At 43.5% G+C, this 21,493-nt stretch overlaps 1 protein-coding gene across 1 annotated transcript in view; it reads right to left on the bottom strand.

The window, feature by feature from the left end:
• Positions 1-244: 244 nt before the first annotated feature.
• Positions 245-21,493, bottom strand: part of Trpm8 (transient receptor potential cation channel subfamily M member 8) — an 81,478-nt gene continuing 60,229 nt past the window's right edge. The window contains exons 22-26 of the mRNA XM_051190755.1: positions 16,943-17,133; positions 11,248-11,347; positions 9,984-10,017; positions 5,604-5,692; positions 245-2,534 (exon numbers count right to left, since the gene is read on the bottom strand). Of these exons, the coding sequence (XP_051046712.1) occupies positions 5,642-5,692; positions 9,984-10,017; positions 11,248-11,347; positions 16,943-17,133 (376 nt within the window). The 3' untranslated portion in view covers positions 245-2,534; positions 5,604-5,641. The remainder of the gene's footprint in view (positions 2,535-5,603; positions 5,693-9,983; positions 10,018-11,247; positions 11,348-16,942; positions 17,134-21,493) is intronic.

Here is a 21,493-nt window from a genome sequence, read left to right as displayed (position 1 = left end):
GCCACCATGATAGGCTCTTATCCCTCTAGAACCATGGGCCCAAACAGACTCTTCTACAAGTTACTGTTGATCATGGTGCTTTATCACAGCAATGGCAAAGTAGTTAATACACTTACCAAACAGTGGATTACGGAATCTAAATCCGATGCCAAATGCAGCCACAGTGCACTTGCTTCTGCTTGCAACCAGAGTGGTCCAGTTATCCACCCTGCCCAAATCCCTTCAGGAATGAGCATAACCCAGCTAATGACTTTTATTTCTCATTCTCACTAGGATGACACACACATAATCAAGACAATTCCGCCACAGTTTAAAGCTCTCACACACTGGTTGAAGCCACGTTGCAGTTGTGCACAAGTCTACAGACAGTACCAGACCAAGGGATGTAGCTAGCACCTTTGATTTGACAAACAGCAAACACATGTGATATTTATACAGTAGGAACAATGATGTCACATGAGCACAAAGCCTACAGAGTAACCATGTGGAGTAACCACTTGGAAAGCTTGACCATCCCATGTCCCATGCAGAATGAGAAAAAACTGAGCATTGTCTAATTCTTTAGGGTCAACTGGAGCAAGACTGTTTTCTTTCCTTAAGCCAGCTGAGACACAGCATGAACTACGAACACATGGACACATTCATTAAGTGGGGATTGGCAGGTAGACTAGGCTAACTCAGTCTTACAGGGAATTTTAAATTTCATTTACTTCTTTTATTCGGGTTCCTTATTTGAATTGAAGGCAAGGGCCTGGGACTTTGTCCACACAGTCTGTGTGCTGTCATGGATTTTAGTTTTTGCAGATCCCTAAGTAGAAGACAGACCCTTCCTCCTGATGGCATCAGCCATGGCAAGCACCTTGATCATCAGGTGAAATGGAAAGTGGAATGCTCTCTCTCCATCCATTGGCCACTTTCATTATGCATATTTGGCCCATCTACTCTCTGCTTCTGAAACCCTGATGAGAGAGCCCTGTGAGGCCAGGGTGGGTTTAAGTAACTGGCATCCTTTATTCCTCCAGTCTCTGCTAACATTACACAGGGTGTGAATAGCCAACCAGACCAAAATAAAAATAAATACATCTATCTGGGTTAATGCTTCAGTTATTCTGTCTAAATATTCATTTAATGACTTCCTGCTGAGGGTTCCTCCTTCAGCTGCTGAGTGTACGATCTATGAAAAAAGCTGAAAAGCTAATTACAAGTGCTCAAGTGCCTTCTGTCCTCCTTGTGTATCACTTTTGGGCATAGATACCACCAGCTCAAGAAGGCTAGGAGTGGAGTGCCCATCAAGATGGCCACTGGAAGTCTGTACTGATGCCCACACACTCCACAACGCCTAACCGAGAACACTAGCTTCTTCCTAAAGCGAGGGTTAAATATAATAGCATGTCTTAATTGAGAGAGCTCCACATAGCCTATGCCTTATGCATAAGTCAGTAATTCCTATTTTACTATACACTGATGAGAAAAAGCCTTGTAAGTGGTGTGATAAACAACAGATATTCCAAAGACTCTAGTGTCCTAGATAGGAGGCTTCTTGATGTTCTTAATGCAGAAAGAAGACAAGCTCAGAGATGTCCATTTTGATGGCCAGGTGGAGTCAGCTATCAGTGACCTACATTATGGAAATTTCTAGAGGATTGAATATTAATGAATTTCTGATAATGTTTGTGAAGACTGTGAAGAAAACTTCTTGGAAGAAATAGCTGATAAAAAAAAAGGCCTACACAAAATAGTATATGCAGGTGATGATGTTATATACGATTTTTAAAAGTGGAGTATACCATGCATAGGAAAAGCCAGACTTGAGCAAACACACAAAAGTGTGTTACACTAGGGAGATTGTTTATACAGGTTTTTGCTGTCTAATTCCCTATAATATCCATTCGCTATTTTCAATGGGGAGAGTAGAGGAGGGTTAAACCCAGTGACAACAAAATGAGCAAGAATGTCTCTCAAGGGTTCCTCCTGGGTGGCATTTTCACACTGGTAACAAGGGGAGTCGTGGTAACCCCAGGAGAAAATCACTGCCTCGGTGGCTCTCCTTTGACTGTGAGAAAGGAGAAGTTGCCTCTGGGTATTTTAGAATCTGGCCTGTTTGGGGGCAGGAGTAGGACTTTTTAACAATATGTCAATGAATTCATCCTACAGTGCAGAAAAGAGGAAAGCGGAAAATAATAACAGTACAGGTATAAAATCAGGGGTCATGTCGGGGGAGATGCATGGGACAAAGGTGGGAAAGGTCAAGGGACAAAGAAGGTGTGCGAACACTCCAACACTCCACTCAGAACAAGGCTCTGAGATGCAGACGTGCCGGCACCCTCACACAGGGACATGTGATCCCTTATAGTCCTCCCTTATAGTCCCCTTCATGTGCAAAGTCCTCCACACACTTTGCTCCCTGACGTCTGCCCTTGAGGGTGATCATCCGCTCTGTGTTTAGGGATCTGGAAAAGTCTCCTTCAGGCGTCAATGGCAGTTACCGTCCACCAGTGTCCCATGAGCCTCCCAATACAAATGGCTGATTTTACCTGTGAAAACAAAGAAGATGTGAACTCAGAATAAGTTTCTCACCTGCACTCTCTGATAGCAGAGGCTTGCTTCAAAACAGGCTGGAAAGAGGTGTGAGCATGCCACCATAACCAAGAGGTTAGCTTGTGACAGACACTAGCTGTGCTTGTCTGGGAATCAGCCTCTGTGGGCTCTGTGAGGTTCACCCAGCGAAGTCCAACACATCCCATCTAAGTTAAGTCTCAGAGAACCAATAAGGACTTTATTTGCTCAGCAATTGCTCCATAAAATCAAAAATACAGAATTAGGAAGTTGAAAACCAGAACATGTATTAAAATGCAGTTTCCAAATGACTCGCAAAGGATGTCAAAAGCTTTCCTTTTCAGAAAGAAAGTGAAACAATGCAGCCAGGAGCCAGCTCTCCAGAAAACAGGCCATCTCCAAGGACCCCCCCCTCTCCCACCCCCCCCCACCCTGCGGTGCTGGGAGAAGCTGCCTCCTCCTGAGGTACAAAAGCAGAGGAAACAAATGGTGAGCCTTTCTCTGCAGTCTTTCTTACTTCCTGCAATAGTGTAGGACAAAAACAGGGCACAAGGGATTGGACCAATCGGGACACAGGGATGAAGACGGGGGGGGGGGGGTGCTAAACACCTGTCTGCCTACCCAACCCCAACCTATCCCAGCTCTCAGCCCCCCCCCTCAGCCCCCCACCCCATCCCTGCAGACTTTCTCTGCCCTGTCACACCTTCCCAGGGGAAGATAATGACCTGAGCCCTCTGAAAAAGAAGCACCAAGAAGACACTTGAAGACTAGAGTCTGAGATGCTCAGGGCTGGCGGCCAGTAGAACTTTTTCTTAAGGGTATCAAGAAAGAACTCACCTAGAAGCAAAAAGTATGCAAAAATGCATTTGTTATTCTGTTAAGTGTGTATGTTACTGCACGTTAGCATGTGTGTTCGTGTGTTAGCATTTTGTCAGTGTTTGTTAGGGTATTATTGCGTGTGTTAGTATGTTAGTGTATCTGAGTACGTGTTAGTGTGTATGTTCATGCATATTTGTGTGTCTCAGTATGTGTATCAGTATATGTGTTAGTATGTGTGTCAGTGGATGTTACTGTACTAGTGTGCGTTAGTGTATCGGTATATGTGTTTTAGTGTGTATGTTAGTGTGTCTGTCAGTGTGCATATTTGTGTTAGTGTGTGGGGGCCTGTGAATGTGGACACCAGAGGACAGCCTCGGGTGCTGTTCCTCAGATGCTGTCCACATTCTTTTTGAGACAACGTCTCTGATACCCTACAGCTCTCTGATTGGGTGGGCCAGCAAACACGGAGATTCACCTGTTTCTGCCTCCCCAGTAATGAGATACAAGTGACGCTTGTTTTCTCTTTCCATTCTGTCTTTCTTTCTCATATGCACACACACTGTGCACACACACAAGCACATGGGGCACACATACAAGAGTAAATGTCACACCCTTGGAAGTAATTTTTATCCACCCTTCATTAACTCTGAGCATATTGACAAAGGCCAAAGCTAAGCACAGGGCAGGTGAGTCAGAGGTCAGTCTGTTTGCCCATCTCACGGTCAAACAGCTGAAAGGAAGAGATCAGAGCTTTCCTGGTAGGTAATACTAGTGTGGTTTTTAATCTTCTGTGGTTATTTCAGCTCTTTAATCACATTTAGATTTATTTGTATCCTTTGTTTTGTCTGTTCTTTCCTGGGTTTTTTTTTTTCCAGTTCGTGCATTAAGAAAAACCGTTTCAAAATCCAAAGTGCAGTTTATTTTAAACTTTAATTTTTAAAGTTAAACATCATTGTGAAGGTGTTGAAATGGATTCCTCCTGAGTACTCAAGGCCTGGGTTCTTTAGCACACTCAGGAAGTGGCACTCAGCGTTCAGACTCTATCAGGTGCAAGTCTTCCATAATGGAGGTCTGTAGATATGAGCTGTGATTGCCAGTACTCAAGGAACACAGACGACAGCAGGACTTCCCCGCAGCATAACCACTCTGCAGAGGGAAACTCTTTAGTCCAAGAACTTACTGCAGGTAAGGGTCAGGGCAAAGGGCAACACAGGAGACCAGTGCCAAAGAACAGCACAGGGCCAGCACGGTGGGTCAGTGCAAGGGGCCAGCATGAGAGACCAGCATAAGAGCTCAGTGTGAGGGACCCGTATGAGGGCAAGCTCAGTGTGAGGGACCCGTATGAGGGCGAGCTCAGTGTGAGGGACCCGTATGAGGGCGAGCTCAGTGTGAGGGACCCGTATGAGGGTGCCAGTGCTAGGCGTCAGTGTGAGAGGTCAGCATTAGGAACCAGCGGAAGAGGACAGTGCAAAAGGCCAGCACACCACAGCCCTAAACCTCTGTCACAGTCTGCCAAGAAGGGAATTCTTCACTGTTTCTATTCCTTACAGTTTGCTTGTAGACCAATGGAACACATAATTGTGTTCCTCTCTCCCTTCCTCTCCATGCTCCTAACATTTTCAACATTTGGCCTCAGGATTTGGACAGGTTCTAGGAAAACATGATTAAAGCAAATGGCAAGTTGCTGGAGCAAAGCCCTTGAGTTCAATTTTGCCAACTAATTGAATTGCACATTATTGTGCAAGTGAGCTGTTGCTAAAACCCTCCCGTCTCCTCACCGGAACCTTTTCAGTTAGCAAAAATCCACCTACCCCACAGCAACAGACATAAAAAACCATGGGAATAAGGAACATTCTAGGCATCCTTCCACAAAGAATATCTATGATAGAGTATTAAGAAAGAAAAAAAATAGGAAGTGTTAAGGAAGAAAAAGAGTATTAGGACAATATGACCTCATTTCACTATGTGAAAATGGCTATATGGCAAGCGTTACATGAACTCTGTAGGCTAAATGTGCCTTAGAGCCACCGTCAGGGAGCGACATACAGAGGGACTTCCACTCTTTGTATCTAGACCATGACTTATTTGGCTTTTATTAGAAGTACAATGCTTTATTGTCAAAGCTGATAACATATAAAGGTAAAATAAATAAGAAAACCACAATTTAAAAATATCCTTAAAACACGAAAATTTTCAGAATAAAGAAAAAAAGATGATAGCCAACTCACCTTGTAATTTGATTTCTCTCCATGAGCGTTCATCCACCTTATTTGATTTTATTAGCAATCTCCTTCAGAAGGCCTTTGAGATCATTAAGCTTAGGAAGGGGGAGAAAAAGAATTTGGTATTAACACAAATTTCCAACATTCCATTTTAAATGACAAGCACTTTAAACAGTAAATGTAACACAGGGACAGACCCTGCTTGTTGCTTACTTATGGCTAGCAGTTAGCAAACAAATCAACATCAGCTTCACGAAATGCAAGTCATAAAGGTTTCTTTCCTCCTAGACCCAGCAAATTATGATGGCACAGGAGTAATGTATACAAGTATACATAAGTTTTGCTATTTAAAAATATAAAATTAACAAAAATTATGATGATACTAGTAAGATATGATTGTATGCCTCCTAAACACACACACACACACACACACACACACACACACAAAGTGTAAACTCGAAAATGTAACTTACATAACTTATACATAAGATTATTCTGCATGTTACATGAGATCTGTAGCCTTGTAAGAACAAAGAGAAACCATGATGGCTGCCAGCTGCCTCAGTGAACACCACACAGTGAGAAGCTACTTCCAGGCTTCAGGTCAGCTGTGAATAACTTTGTTTTTGGTCATAAGGAGATGGAAAGGGGTTTTGTGCCCCTCCCCCCCCCCCCCCCCCCCCGCCTCACCAGGGGACTTGTTACTAGGAAAATGGTATTAATAAACCACTTCAAGGAAAGAAGAAGACTCCCAGGATAAAATAAGTGGCAAAAATAGAAAAAATAAGCAAAACTAAAGAGCTGGTTTTTGTGAAAAGATAAAACCAACAAACCTTTAGCTAGACTGCAATAAAAGCTGTTTCTGTTGTATTGGTGTGCTGACGTAGGAATCAGGTATTGCTCAGGCCTGGAATTTCCATGGATGTGATGAGAACAGAGTCTAACTGGTTCCTGCTACTAGAGTGATGACCAGGCAGATACAACCCACACCTGGATATGTTTCTTTTATTGGTTAATGAATAAAGCCCTGGTGGCCAATAGGAAAGCAAGATAGGCAGGACTAGGAAACAAGGAGGATTCTGGGAGATGTAGTAGGAGAAGAGTCAAGCTGTAGGACTTGAGAGAAGAGGTCTGGAACCTTTCTCCGGTAACATAAGACCACGTACAAACACTCAGATTAATAGAAATGGGTTAATATTTAAGACAGAGCTAGCCAATAAGAAACATTAGTAACAGGCCGACAGCTTTATATCTGATACAGCATCTCTGTGTGTTATTTGGGGCTGACAAGACTCTGGGACCAGGCTGGCGGGAAAACTGCTCATAACACAAAGACACCTGCCAGCACATACAAAACTCCTGCTCCAGGGACAGCCTTGTCACAGGTCATTAGGCCACATGCCAGATAAAACAAGTGCCTCGTGAAAGCACCTCCATCCTGTCCTCTTCACCTCCCACTGGGCAGGTTGCTAGCCACTGTGGTTCTGGAACCTTACTTAGCCAGAGCCCTCTCTACATACTACCTAATGAGACTGAATGAAGAATACAGAACCCAGGGCCTGTGAGATGGCTCAGCAGGTAAAGGTACCTGCCACTAAGCCTGGTGACTTGAGTTCAATCCCCCAGGCCTACACAGTTGAAAGAGAGAACCAGATCATAAGAGTTGTTCTCTGACCTCCACACCCACAGTGTAGCATGTGCACATGCACACACACACACACACCTAAAATGTAATAATTATTTTTAAAGAATACAAAGCTTAGACAAACTACGAGCAAACAAGGAGAAAGAATCAGCTTCAAAATGTTCCTAAGGAGGAAAAGCTCAGGAACAAAGAGGTGGCTTCATGAGTGAATACCATTCAATATTTAGACTTTTAACATCTTTTCTTTTTTTTTTTTTTTAAAGATTTATTTTTATTATGTATACAGAGACTGCAGGCCAGAAGAGGGCACCAGAAATCATTGCAGATGGTTGTGAGCCACCATGTGGTTGCTGGGAATTGAACTCAGGACCTCTGGAAGAGCAGTCACTGCTCTTAACCCCTAAGCCATCTCTCCAGCCTGACTTTTAACATCTTGTTTAGACTCTTCCACAAAATAGAAAAGAGACCACTTCTAGGCTTCTTGTATAAGGCCAAAATTACTGTTCCCCAAGGAGAACTACAGGCTAACATCCCAGTGAATAAAGATGCAAAAACATCAATAAAACAATAGGGAGTTCAATTCAAGGATATATTAAAATGAACATACCCTAAATAAGTGTAATTTATCCCTGGGATATAAGGATGGTTCTGCATGTAAATAGTGGTATCATGTGCCTTTAATCCAAGCATTCAGGAGGCAGAGGCAGATAGATCTCTGTGAGTTCAAGGCCAGCCTGGTCTACAAAGTGAGTTCTGAACACTCAGGGCTACACAGAGAAACCCTGTCTTGAAAAACAAAAAGGATAGTTTATCATATGAAAACCAATGAGTGTGGTAAACTAAATGAACAACTAACTTATCCACCATCATGGAGCCCTCATCTAGTACCTGTTGGAAGCAGAAGCAAACACCCACAACTAAACATTGAGCTGAACTAGAATCCAGATGCAGAGAGGGAGGACAAGACCAGGCTGCAGAAACACATACAGACAGCTGACCTGAACAAGGAGGAGCTAACGGCCCCCAGACTGATAGCTTGGAATCCAGAATGGGACTGACTCAGACCCCCTGAAAATGGGTCTCAGCTAGAAGGCCTGAGCAGTCTAAGGGACCTCAGACAGTGGAACCAGGATGTATTCCTGGTGCACAAAAGGACCTTGCGGGCACATCCCCCATGGAGGGATACTGCCTTAACCTATAGACAGGAGAGAAGTCCTAGTCCCTACTTCAAATGACTTGTCAGATTTAGATGACCCCCTCCTGGATGGCATCACCCTACATGTGGAGTGGGGGGGGAGGGAGGTCGGGGTGCATGTGAGGGGGGGAGAGAGGGAAAGATGAAGGGAGGGAGGGAGAGTGAACTGGAATCTATATATAAAATAAAAATAAATATATATAAAAAAAGAAAAGGCACAGATGGGTAAGCCCCTCCCACATGATATCACTCCCATGTACAGCCTAAAATAGTCAAAAGGGTTAAGGAAGGGAGGAATGTCAATGGATCTACTATACGTTGAGGTGAAAATGATTACTATTATAATGTATTCATATGTTAATATCAACCTAGACATTAATATGTCTATATACATGAGATGTACTGAGAATCTTAAATTGATCCTAGAACACATGCAGATTGTAACTATGTAAGTATGTAAAATAGCTGGGCTGGGTTGTGATGATAATTTTGCAGTGTATACATGAATCAAAATATCTAACTGTATGCCTCAAATATATTGAAATTGTGTCAACGATATCTCAATGGAGCTGCTTAAAAACAAAGTCAATTTAAAAAGAAGCAAAAATATGCTAAATGCTTTCTCTAGAAACCAAAATTCAGAACATGATCTCCAACATTCTATGAATGGAAAAGAAGGAATTTTGGTTGTTCAGAGTGGGAAGCGAGAGGGCAGAGAATGTGACAGAAAGGGAGGTGGAGGCAGAGAGATGGCTCATGGGATGTGGGAGGCGCTGTACTGCATGCCTAGGGCTTCCAATACTGGATTGTGGCAATCATTTTACAATGTATACATGCATCAAAATGTCCAACTATATACCTTAAATATATTCACAGAGGCAGAAGCTTGAGGGAGTTAGTTGTATCGCATCCACAATAAGAGCAGGGGAAATGAATACATGCATACCTAAACTATACTCTATGCTTATACACTGTAGGACCCAAACTCAGGGAATGGTGCCACCCACAGTGGACTGGGTCTTCCTTCATCCATTAATGTAATTAAGACAATCCCTTACAGACATGCCCACAGGACAAACTGATCTAGACAGTTACTCACTGAGACCCTCTTCCAAGGTGATTACAAATTGTGTCAAGTTGACAGTTAAATATAGTGGGAGTGGCACTTCTTGGCTATTCTACAGGAGGGCTGGGAGCTTAAGAAGTAATTCTGGCCAGGTGTTGGTGGCACATGCCTTTAATCCCAGCATTCAGGAGGCAGAGGCAGGTGGATCTCTATGAGTTTGAGGCCAGCATGGTCTCCAGAGCTAGTTCCAGGACAGGCTCCAAAGCAATACAGAGAAACCCTGTCTCAAAAAAAAAAAAAAAAAAAAAAAAAAAGTAATTCTGCTCTAGGTCCAAGGCCCCAGCTCATGCAGACAGTTGAACAGAACCATGTCTAATTTTTAACAATGCATGTCTTCTGTTTTCTGACCCTCCACACCAGCCTACAGCTGAAAACTCAAAAGACATTAAAAATAAATCATTCCGGAACTCTGAGCCATACCTTTGTATCCAGTTGTCTAAACCGATGCCTCATCCTGCAAAGGAAATTAGAAACTAAACTAAGAGAAAGAGTCTGAGGGAGGCTCTTTGGCCCTGTTTCCATCTCTCAAAGGACAGAAGGAAGATTATGTATGCCAAATGCATTGATCTCTCTGATTTCCTTTCTCATCCCCAAGCAAAGCAGAATTCCTTCCTCAACCCAATTAGAAAGACAGAAGTTATGCTATGTCTGCTGAAGGGTGGTGAGAGTTAACTCAGGAGATCTACCCTGCCCATTCAGAATATGGAATCTAGAATGCAGGCATCCATGCTGTCTCAGGAGAAAGCATGTTGTACCCTTTGGTAGCTGTGTTGATTCTAACAAAAATTAGTTGTACTCATATTTACTCCTACTGGCTAGAGTATATTTTGAGATGTGTTTAAGCTCTTAGGAAAAGTAACAGCTGTCACTGAGGAAGGTCAACCTTTACAACAGAAAGAGCAGGCTTTCAAAGACTCCATAATACACTACTTATATACCACTGTAGACTTGACTGACGTCCCTACTTCTTCAAGAAATTTGATGACTAGGGGGCTCACATAGAGATTTATAAAAGCCCCACACAATTTAAAAATAACAGTCATCACTTGATAGATAGCTTGTAACAAGCCACCTTCTACCTCTGCTGTTCAGCATTCCAGAGATCAATGTGCCAGTGGCCCCTGTAAGATAACGTGATTACCCGTGACCGTGACCTCTAAGTCTTCATGGAACTCCCTTCTGCAATTGTAGCTCTTGTTTCTTGGCTCTGTGGATGCCAATAGCTATCTTTCTTCCTCCTCATCTTCTGTTTGTTTGTTTGTCTGAGTTTCTCTGTGAAGCCCTGGCTGTCTTAGAACTCGCACTATAGACCAGGCTGGCTTTGAAATCTGCCTCCTGAGTGCTAGGATTAAGAGCATAGGCCACTGCCACCTGTCTTTCCTTCTACACTCAAGATCTCAGCACTTTGAACACAGGAGGTCTCACTATCCCAAGAGAAAGTATAGCCTCCAAGGACTTTCTATCCCATGTTCTTTAGGGGAACAATCATTTTAACTAAGGTGTGATCTCTCCCTGTGTTGAGGGGGTAGCATATGTCTAAGTATTCGTCATCTACAATTGCCTCAGTAGTATTTTTGAGGTACTGTCACTCTCCAATGAAAAGCATGCTCAGATAAGCTGCCTCTGTCCTTCCAGTTTACATATACAAAAGGCGCCTTGCCACAGAAGTGAGTGACTGACATACTCCTCTGAGCTGTCGTTGGCTTTCGTGTTGATCTTGACAAGGTAATTCTCCTTCATGACACCCTCCCACGCCAAAGTCTCGTTGTCCTCATTTCTGAAACCTGAAATAATGAGAAAAGGAAGGCGTTCAGGTTGCCTGTCTGCCTCCATTTCCAGAAGCAATGCCTGCCAGGCCTTGGAGAGACTCTGGAACTAAGACAATTAGATTTGTCTGCACCAGCAGATCTGACTACCGTTTCTTACTGGTGACAGGAGCAGGGTGATGGGTTATTAATGGATTTCTCAGAAGAATGAGGGTGGGAGCTGCCTGTGTGGACTGAGAACGCAATCCTTATTCTAAGCAGACTTAGATCACTAAATGATTAGGGTGCCCACATTTGGTGAGTCCTGCTCCTCTGTTGGATGACATGCTAAATCATTCACTTGGATACTCACCACAGGTTTCCTGACTTTCAATCTAACCAGGAGGTCTTTAGAGGAGGGTAACCTGATGACATTGCTTCTACTCTGAAACAGGTGGGCTGGGAGAGAGGATCATGAAGAGAGTCTTACTCTCTTTCTTCTAAGGCAGCACGAACTGTACAAACTGGCCTGGAACCTGTTTCAGGGAGATTCTTACTTCAATTTCTTATGGTGTTTGGGCCTTTCAGATGGAGGTCAAACAAAAAAAAAAATCACAGCATCAAGATCATTAATGTTTGCAGTGGACACCAAATCCCAGGAATTCATGGGAACAGGAAAGAGATGTTTGTGTAGGTAGCCACTTGAAATAGATTTGTGGCTTGTTTGGTTGGTTAGTATTTTGGGTTTTTGGTTTCTTTCCTTCCTTCCTTCCTTCCTTCCTTCCTTCCTTCCTTCCTTCCTTCCTTCCTTCCTTCCTTCCTTTCTTTGTTCAAGACAGGGTTTCTCTGTATCTGCCTTGGCTGTCCTGGAACTCACTTTGTAGAGTATACCAGGCTAGTCTTGAACTCACTGAGGTCAGCCAGCCTCTGTCTTCCAAGTACTGGGTTTAAAGGTGTACACCACCATGTCCAGTGATTTGTGTGGGTTTTACCCTAACTTATCATTTAAATGCGTGCACTCTCATGTTAGAGTCTATAAACTCTAATGCCTTACTGGATTGGAAAAAATTAATTGGGGATCAAAATAATATGTGAGTGACTGGATTTGAGAAAATTCCATACAGCAAACCTGCCTTTATCTTTAAATGGCTGTTATTACTTTTCAAAACAGTTCCTAACCTATTTCCTTTCAAGTGCATTTTGGAGTAGTTTCCAATGTTTTTCCTTCAAACTAAATCTTAGAACAAATCCTAGACACAGGCAGCCAGAACAAGAATGACAAACAGCCAAGAAGAATGGCCTGCTTCTTTAACAGCCAGGAAGAGGCTAGCTGAATTGGTGGCCTGGCATTTTCACCAACTGTACTGAAAAATTAGCAAGCTCTAAAGTACATATTTGTGCCAGCATAAATATGGAGAAGTGCCTACTCATCTTCTAGGAAAAGTCCATCCATTGTTACAGCTTAATAGAGGACAAGAGGATTATGGGAGACATTACCCAGTGAACTACAGATAATGCCTATTCTTTATCTACACTTTTCTCTTCTGGAATTGACATGAAAATGATTCACAAGCTCAAAATGCACATATATCACTTTTTATCAAGGCATCATATATTACTAAGAGTCAAACCAGGGTCTGGAGAGATGGCTCGGTGGTTGTGAAAGTTAGCTGCTCTGCCAGAAGATCTGAGTTCGGTTCCAAGTACCCATGTCAGGCAGCTCACACCTGCCTATCATTCCAGCTCCAGGGGGATCAAGTGCCTTGTTCTCTGCAGGAACCTGAGCTTTTATACACACACTCACATGGAGACACACACAAACACATAATATAATTAAGAATTAAAAATAAGTATTTTAGGAACCTAACCAAATTACATGCTTAACAATAAGGGCTTGGTTAAATTAACTATGGTACATCTATACACCAGAATATTTCATAGTTGAAATTCTTAGCATAGACATTATTTGTTTATAGTATTAAACATGTTTGTGGTGCATTGTCAGCTATATAAATGAACCAATTATTCTATGAATGTGTATGCCTACTACATTCCAGGCAATATGCATTCCCACAGAAATCAAATCAATGACAGCTGTTGACATTTATCTCTGGATGGTGGTCATATCTGCCCTCAATCCTTACTTGTGCTCTTCTGTATTTTTCAAATGTTCTATAAAGAGTATATATAGCTTTCCAAATCAGAAGAGAAACAATATATTTTCTAAAACTGCAATTACCAGGTAGCATATATATATATATATGAATGACTTGAAGATATTGCCAAATAAAGGAGAAAAAGAAAGAAATAAAGTTTGAAGCCTGACTTTCTGAGCATTATTTGGGGGAAAAAATCTTGTAGTTTTTCCTTCAAAGGAGGGCAATTTCAAAATTAATGACTCCCCATCATTTGAAGGCAAACACATACGCTTAGGGAATGAGCTGACAGCTGGAGTCCCGGGAAAAGGCAGAGAGAGTGCTGTGGTCTCTAGTGACTAATTCTAGTGAACACGGAGTGACTAAGCTGGCTACCAGACCCTCTGGTGAGGGATCTGGGCCCTGGCTCCCTCTCCATCATCACCACCACCACTGAGAAGAGGGGCCTGTCCTTCTGTTTCTTCATCTCCTCCTGAGAGTAAGATCTGTTGGAAGAGGGCAGGTACCATTACTTTTTCCAACTGTCTACAAAGCATCTCTCTCCCAGTGTCTCCCTGGGGAGATGAACAAAGAATAGACATTCTGACACACATGCTTGCTTCTTTTTTTTTTTTCAGGGTTTCTCTGTATAACAGCTCTGGCTGTCCTGAAACTAGCTTTTGTAGACCAGGCTGGTCTCAAACTCACAGAGATCCGCCTGCATCTGCCTCCCAAGTGCTGGGATTAAAGGCAAGTGCCACCAATGCCCAGCTACATGTTTGCTTCCTTAAGCTCAAACTCTTTCCTATTGGCTGTGTAGTCAAGGGGTCTCAGTCTCCAGCAGATGTTCTTCTCTTACCACGATGGGATGCAATTTGTTCTGTCCCTTAAGCTGAGCCTGAAGCCAGGAGCTGATGCCCCTTCCTGACACTGAGTTCCCTGGTTCTGCTGATCCCAGGCTGAGTGTGTTAGATCCTCACAGAATGGACCAGTACCCCATCCAGTCCTCATCAGTCCACACCCAACCCGAGTGGGTGTGATGGACAGTCCTCTAGAACATTCATTCCATTTCCGGAAAATATTGATTGTTAGACTCTGCTTTTGTCGTTATACTGAGTCAAAACCATCCTCATTGCCACAGGTACATGTGTGTATGTATGTATGTGCATGTGCATGTACATATGTGCATATATACATGTTCATGTGTGGGCTATGCATACATAGCCTGTATATCTGTGTGCATGCATAGGTGTATACATGTGTGTAGAGATCAAAGGGTAAACATTAGGTGTTTTCCTCAATTACTGCCCACCTTTTTCTTTGAGACAGTGTCCCTCAGTGAACCTGGGGTCCACTGATTGCTTATAACTGGCAAGTGCTATAGGAATCCTCCTGTCTCTGCCTCCAACAATGCAATTACAGGCATGTACCATCATGTCTGGTCTCTCACATATGTGCTGTAGATTTGAACTCAAGTGTTTATGCTTGGGAGGCAAGGCTCTTGTCAATGGAACCATCTCTCCAACTCCTATTCTCATTATGACTTTTATTTATTGTTCAAGGAAATGTGTAAGCCTTCCCAAAGCATTGATTGTGCGTGTGAGTCTTCTCCCAGATCCTGGAGACACCCTCATCTACATGATCTCAAGAAGGAACCAAATCTAGACCTGGGCATGTCAGCAAATGCCTTTGATGTTTGGATGTGGTTCTTGAGTGCATTCAGGTTCTGAATCTACACTTGCAGATCCCATCCTGAATCTGAAGACTTCCACCTTTTTAGTTAGTAATGGCTCAGTTTGTTTTCCAAGGCAAAACAATGAGGAGAAAGACAGCCACTTATCCAAACTGTCAAAATATTTTCATCAAGAAAAACACTAATACATGTGTAGTGGTAAATGACACCCCGAAAGTGTCATTTAATGTCTTGGGATGACACCACTAGAGTATGAAGATCCCCCCTGCTGCAGGCTGATTGAAAACTGGGGTGTGTTTATATTCTGAAAGCCAGGCTGTAGGTCAGGTCTCTGGATGGGACTGAAGGTCAGCCTTGAGTATGTTGACTCCAGTTTGATGTGAGGGGTCCCACAAAAATAATGGCTCTTTGCACTTAAAATTTGTCATATTGCCATCACTTATCGTATCTAGGAAAGTGATAGTTTTACGTTCAGAATTATAATATTTGGGATTCCATCAAAGAGAAGTGGTCAACCCAACATGCTCTGTAAATCTGGTAGTGGAAGTTCATGTCCATTTCATCACATACCACAGGGCAAATGATCAGAACACCACGCATAGTCAACCATTATCAAAGGACAGGCACCAGAAAGGCCCGAGCCATGAGAGAGGTGCTGTAATGGGACCTAGGAATACAGAGGTGCCAACAGCTTGTTGTAGGCAGCAGGCAGCAAACAAAACCTTCTCTGGAGAGTTGCACTGTGGATGGCAACCAGTGAAATGACAGGGGCAGAGCAGCCCTTTGGGAAGTCACTCTCTGCTTCACTGTTCCCCAGATGCTAGCCATGGAGCTTTAGGATTTGAGATTAGCCCTTCTGTGTTTTCATCTGCCTTGAGCTGCTGTCTCTTTCCTATTGCTTATCCTTCCTTCCTGGGGTAGAAATATTTATCTGTGTCTGCCACCATCGCTGGACCTTAGACGTATGTAACTTAGATACTTGCCTGAGTTTTCGAGGAATCTTAAATGAGATGTTGAGTTGAGCTGTTTGAACTGGAATAATAGTTAAGACTTCAGGGGCCATAAGAATGAAATAAATGTGTTTTGCATTGGAAGACAGACATGAAAATTTGAGAACCAGAATTAGAATGACACTGGCTGAGTGTGTGTTCCCCCCCCAAATTTCCATGTGTTAAAGGGTTGCCCTCCAAGATAGCACTGTGGGGTGGTGGTGACCAGCATGCTCTTAAAGGTGATATTGAGACCCATTTCTGAGTCACTCCCTGCTTCCTAGCTGGTGATATAAGTGATCTGCTCTGTCAAACATTCTCTGCCAGGCCCAAAGCAATGGAGCCACCCAGTCTTGAACCGAAATCTCTAGCACTGAGCCAAGTGGACCTTTGTTCTTTATAGCTAATTACCTGAGGTGTTTCATTATAGTGATAGAAAGCTGACTTAATAAAAGAACCCAAAAAGTCCTTCACTCTGTTGAAAGTCCGGCTAAACCTTTCCCAAAAATAATTTCACAGAAGTACTGGGAGGGGAAAAAGAGAGACCTAAAACCAAAGTCCTGGTTTCACACTCTCAGGAATCTTAGTGGGGAAATACCTTATTTATGTTGTTATTATGATGTTTGACCCAAAGTCACACCCACCAGGCCTGGAGAGCTTCCCAATATACCCTGTGCCTTGAAGCATTCATTGGCTGGCCTGACACCTAATCCTCAGAGCATATACTGAACTGATTGTAGTGACTCAGATCACACCCCCCCACACACACAATGAACCAGCACTCCAGAAGCTGATCCCCCACAAGTAACCCACTCACAGCAGGCCGACGACTCCATGTTCTTCTCTTTACAGCAGCATTTGAAACATTTCTTCACCACCATGTAGAAGTAAGCGAAGACAACGAAGGGGAAGGGAATGTTGAGGCGGTTACAGTACTCCTGCACCAGGAAGTACCGCTGGAACTTCCAGACCTGATCATTGTTCTCCTGCACAGTGCCCACTGTGTAGCTGGCAGGGGAGAGAGAAGACGCAGCTTAGAGATGTGCACCATCCATCACTCCATTCGCCTATGGTGGTATCACTGCTGGGCAGTGCTCGGCTCTCTCCACTACAGCTGGAGTTAATGGAGCTCACAACCAGGTGGCTAGTTATGAGTCCATCCACAGTTTAGAAATCTCATCCAAGTGTTTCATCTGAGCGGGTCAACTGAGATCCTGTTTCATTTGGGTAAAGTGCATATTACTTTGGCTGAGGTGCACTGTGGGAACTAACCAGGCAAGAGTTCACACCCCTCTTCTAACTCTTGGTAAAGCGTCAGAAAGCTGAATGGAAGTCTCTGCCAGATACCATAGATTTTCGAGGAACTGTGAGCACCCAGCACCCTGAAATAGACAACACTACAACCCAGGAGACTCTGAAAGTCACGGCTTCTAAGAAGAGAAAGAAAACATTCCCAAAGAAAAATTGTCCCTTAATGGAGACAGAGTCTCTCAATTTTCCAACCAGAAGTATGCTTTCCCATTTCTTTGAAACTCACTTTGATCTCTGCTTCTTCCCCCATTTGGATTCAGCAATAGCAGGACAATGGCAGGGAGAGGACTTGACAACTCATTACCAACCCGTAACATTCTTAGCTAAACTTCAAAGAAAGTTCCCTTTCCTCCTTCCTTCCTTCCTTCCTTGCTTCCTTCCTTCCTTCCTTTCTTTTAAGGAACCTTAAAAAGTTTCATCATTTTGGCCCAGTGAATTCAGTCCTGGGAGTTCAAGCTAGGGTTGAGGAGATAGTGATAAAACTATAAAGAAAGGGACACACGCACGTGGCTGACCATGAGAGACACCTGTGCTCCTCACCTAAGAGAAAAGAACAGTCTATGCCTTCGACATTGAGAGCATGCCTCTTGGTTATGGATGATGGGTGTGATTTCATTACACAGCCACTGAAGTCAGGTTTATAAATAATTTTTGTACTTTGGAAAAAAAATGTATGTGTTAAGTGGAAATAATGAGGCTCAAACTCATACTTTATGCACAGTCTCACCATGTAAATCATGACTCTGGGGACAAGTGGGTCTGTCACTGGCAATGACATCTCCAGTATCACAGCTGGGCTTGGCTCTGCTGCCCTAATACTTTCCAAACATCCCATAAAAAGTCTGAATGCTGCACGTAATTATCACAAGGTCGATTTTATGTTTTACATGTAACTCTTTATAGTAGTGACTTTGAAGTTACCAGAATACTAAAGGCTTAAAATGGAGAACACTTTCAATATGCAAGGCATCGATTTATTGATTTATTTGGGCTCTCCTATAGTTCAAGCACCTCCAGCTCACTAAGTAGCTGAGGATGATCTTGAACTATTCATTCTTCCGCCTCCATCTCTCAGGGCTGGATTGCTGGGATAAGCCACAAACACCTGGCTTATGTGGTGCTTCATGTCCAACACAGAACTTCAGACATGCTAGGCAAGCACTCTGCCACATTGGGCTACATCCCCAGTCCCTACAGGATGCTACTCTAGGCAGCCTATTTATATTGACTAATTTAATATGCAAATAACTCTGTAAGTCCTGTTATCATCTATGACAAGCAGGCTGGGAAACCGAAGCACAGAAAGGGCAGGCAAATTGAAGTGTTGAAGCTGGGATGTGGTCTAGCAATCTATCCCTGGGGCGATCTGACATCAGTAGAGCAAAATGTGGAAGGTTATGATGGTTCTACTGTTTCCAAAGGGTGTGATTGGATGACTTGTCATTTTGGGTTAACTACAAAGTATTTGACAATTTGGGTGGTATGCATTTTGAGCACAGTGATGTCTCTAAGGGTTAGAAACCCACTCTTATTGAATGACCACATGTGTAAGTGCCTAGAAGGCATGCCAGGTGGCTGTCCAACTGCTCCTTTCATCAACTGTTCATAGCAGAACCATTAGGTATAAATAAAACAGGATTGTGGGTCCAGAAAATGGATCTACTAGTTCGCCTGGCATTACTTCCTAATGTAGGTCAGGTTGCTGGGAGGCTAAGGCTGTGCCTGCCTTCATCATCCAGCCTGATCCTCAGCTGGTTTTGTTCTTTACAAAGAACACTGGCCTCATCAGCCACAGCAGTGGCTCAGATCTACAGAAGCACCCAGATTAGTGGCTAAGAACCTGCTCTCTGCCTTCTGGCAGAACAACCATCTTTATTCTAATCATCAACTCTAAGAGCGTCTTACAATTTCACATACCTATTCCAAAAATGGATACCAATTGCTCAAAACTCAAAATCCCAAACAAAAGCAACTGTATCCACTTTGATGTATCAAATGTTGTTTTCTGGTGTTTTATACAAAAGATGTTGCTATGTCTGGATGGAGGGAGGAGCATTTTAATGCTTGCAGCAAGTAGCTTAAGTGCCTTCCTCCCATCCTCTCTCTGGGAGCTCAGAGAGAAACTCTGATGAAAGGCCCTCTGGGGATGAGATTTGTGCCTTGGCTGAATTGGCCATTCAGAGTCGCTGAAACACATTATGTGTTGTCCACATCATATAGGGCAGGAACTGACATATGGAAGCCATTTGCAACCCTACATTTGTTTCTGCACAGGAAGAGTAGAGAAGTCCAGATCAGGACAAGGCCATGGGGCATCCCTTTTTTGGCATCCATTTGGCCAAAGCCCCTTCTGGGGAAGACCTGCAATCCCTACCTCTGAGGAATGTAGGTATGGCCTGCCAATCACAACTTTGCCTTTGTGCTATCGTTCTCCACCCCCAAGAGCCTGTGTGTCACTGTTTCATTTCTTCCTCTGGAGAACCAAACTCCAAGGACCTTCCTGTCAGAACAGCAATTTCCTCTGTACCTCATGGGCAAGATGGTCTAAGAGCAGTGTCCCTAATAAATGGTGAAAACCTACATTCACCTCCCATGAGGCTCGAGGGAGCTAAATGAGCACCCAAAGGCTGAGACCCACCCTCCCTACATGACAGCAGCTTCTAGGTTTTTCTTTTTCTCTTAAATCAGCTCCAGATTCAGTCAAACAGATGTGGGAGTCCTACATGAGAAACTGATAATTCAACATGGCATCAAATTGCTTTACCGAGATAATTTTATTTACATGTATTCATGAGTGTGTGTGTGTGTGTGTGTGTGTGTGTGTGTGTGTGTGTGTGTGTGTGTGTGTGTAAAACATAGGTCAAGGTCAGGTACTGTTCCTTGGGCACCATCAACCCTTCTCTTTTGTTAAGACAGTTACTTTTGACTGACCTACAATTCACAAGGTTGGCTGAGCAGCCAGGCTGGCCGGAGGATCTGCATGTCTCTGCCTCTCACGCCTGGCTTTTAATGTACGTCACGGGTCATGAATGCAGGGCTTCAGGCTTGTGTAACAGCACATTACCATATGAGCGAACACTACACCTCTCTGATTTTTTTTATAGTCTTTAGAAGTTAGTTTTAACTTCTGTAGAGATGAGACTAGATTCTGCAAAGAAAGGCCTTCTATGACTGATGTGTGAAAATGGCTCTGGGGGATGGGGGTGAGAGAGGGGGAGGTAGGTAGGAGAAAGAGGAGGGGAGAAGAAGAGAACGTGAAGGATCAGGAAGATTGAGCAAGAAAAGAGACACATCACTAGAGGAAGCCATTATAGGTTTAAAGAGAAATCTGGCATTAGGGAATTGTACAGAGATCCACAAGGATGACCCCAACTAGGAATCTAAGCAATAGTGGAGAGGCTACCTTAAATTCCCTCCCATGATAATGAGAATAATGACTACCTTAAATGTCATCCTAGAGCCTTCATCCAGTAGCTGATGAAAGCAGAAGCAGACACCCACAGCTAAGCACTGAGCCAAACTCCTGGAATCCAGGTGTAGAAAGGGAGGAGTGACAAATAATGGGAAAACCATGCTGGGAAAACCCACAGAAACAGCTGACCTGAGCAAGTGGGAGCTCATGGATCCCAGTCTGACAGCTGAGAACCAACATAGGACCAAACCAGGCCCCCTAAATGTGGGTGTCAGCTAGAAGGACCTCTGGCAACGGAACCAGGATGTATCCCTAGTGCATGAACAAACTTCAGGAACCCATTTCCCATGGAGGGATATTACCTTAGCCTAGGGACACAGGCAAGGGCCTAGACCCTACCCCAAATGACTTGACAGATTTTCATGATCCCTCATGGAAGGCCTCACCCTCCCTGGGGAATGGATGGGGGATGATATGGGGGGCAACTCAGTGGGGGGCATGTAAGGACAGGAGGGAGAGGGAACTGGGATTGATATGTAAAATAAGATTGCTTCTAATTTAAATAAAATTTATTTTTAAAGAAAGAGAAGAAAAGAAAATGGCTCTCAATGACACAAGCATCAGAGTGGCTTGGAGTTAGCCTCC

This window comes from Phodopus roborovskii, unplaced genomic scaffold (assembly GCF_943737965.1).
Source record: "Phodopus roborovskii unplaced genomic scaffold, PHOROB, whole genome shotgun sequence".
NCBI lineage: Eukaryota > Metazoa > Chordata > Mammalia > Rodentia > Cricetidae > Phodopus > Phodopus roborovskii.
The sequence above is the reverse complement of the archived record's forward strand: the minus strand, read 5'-3'. Positions and strand labels throughout refer to the sequence as shown.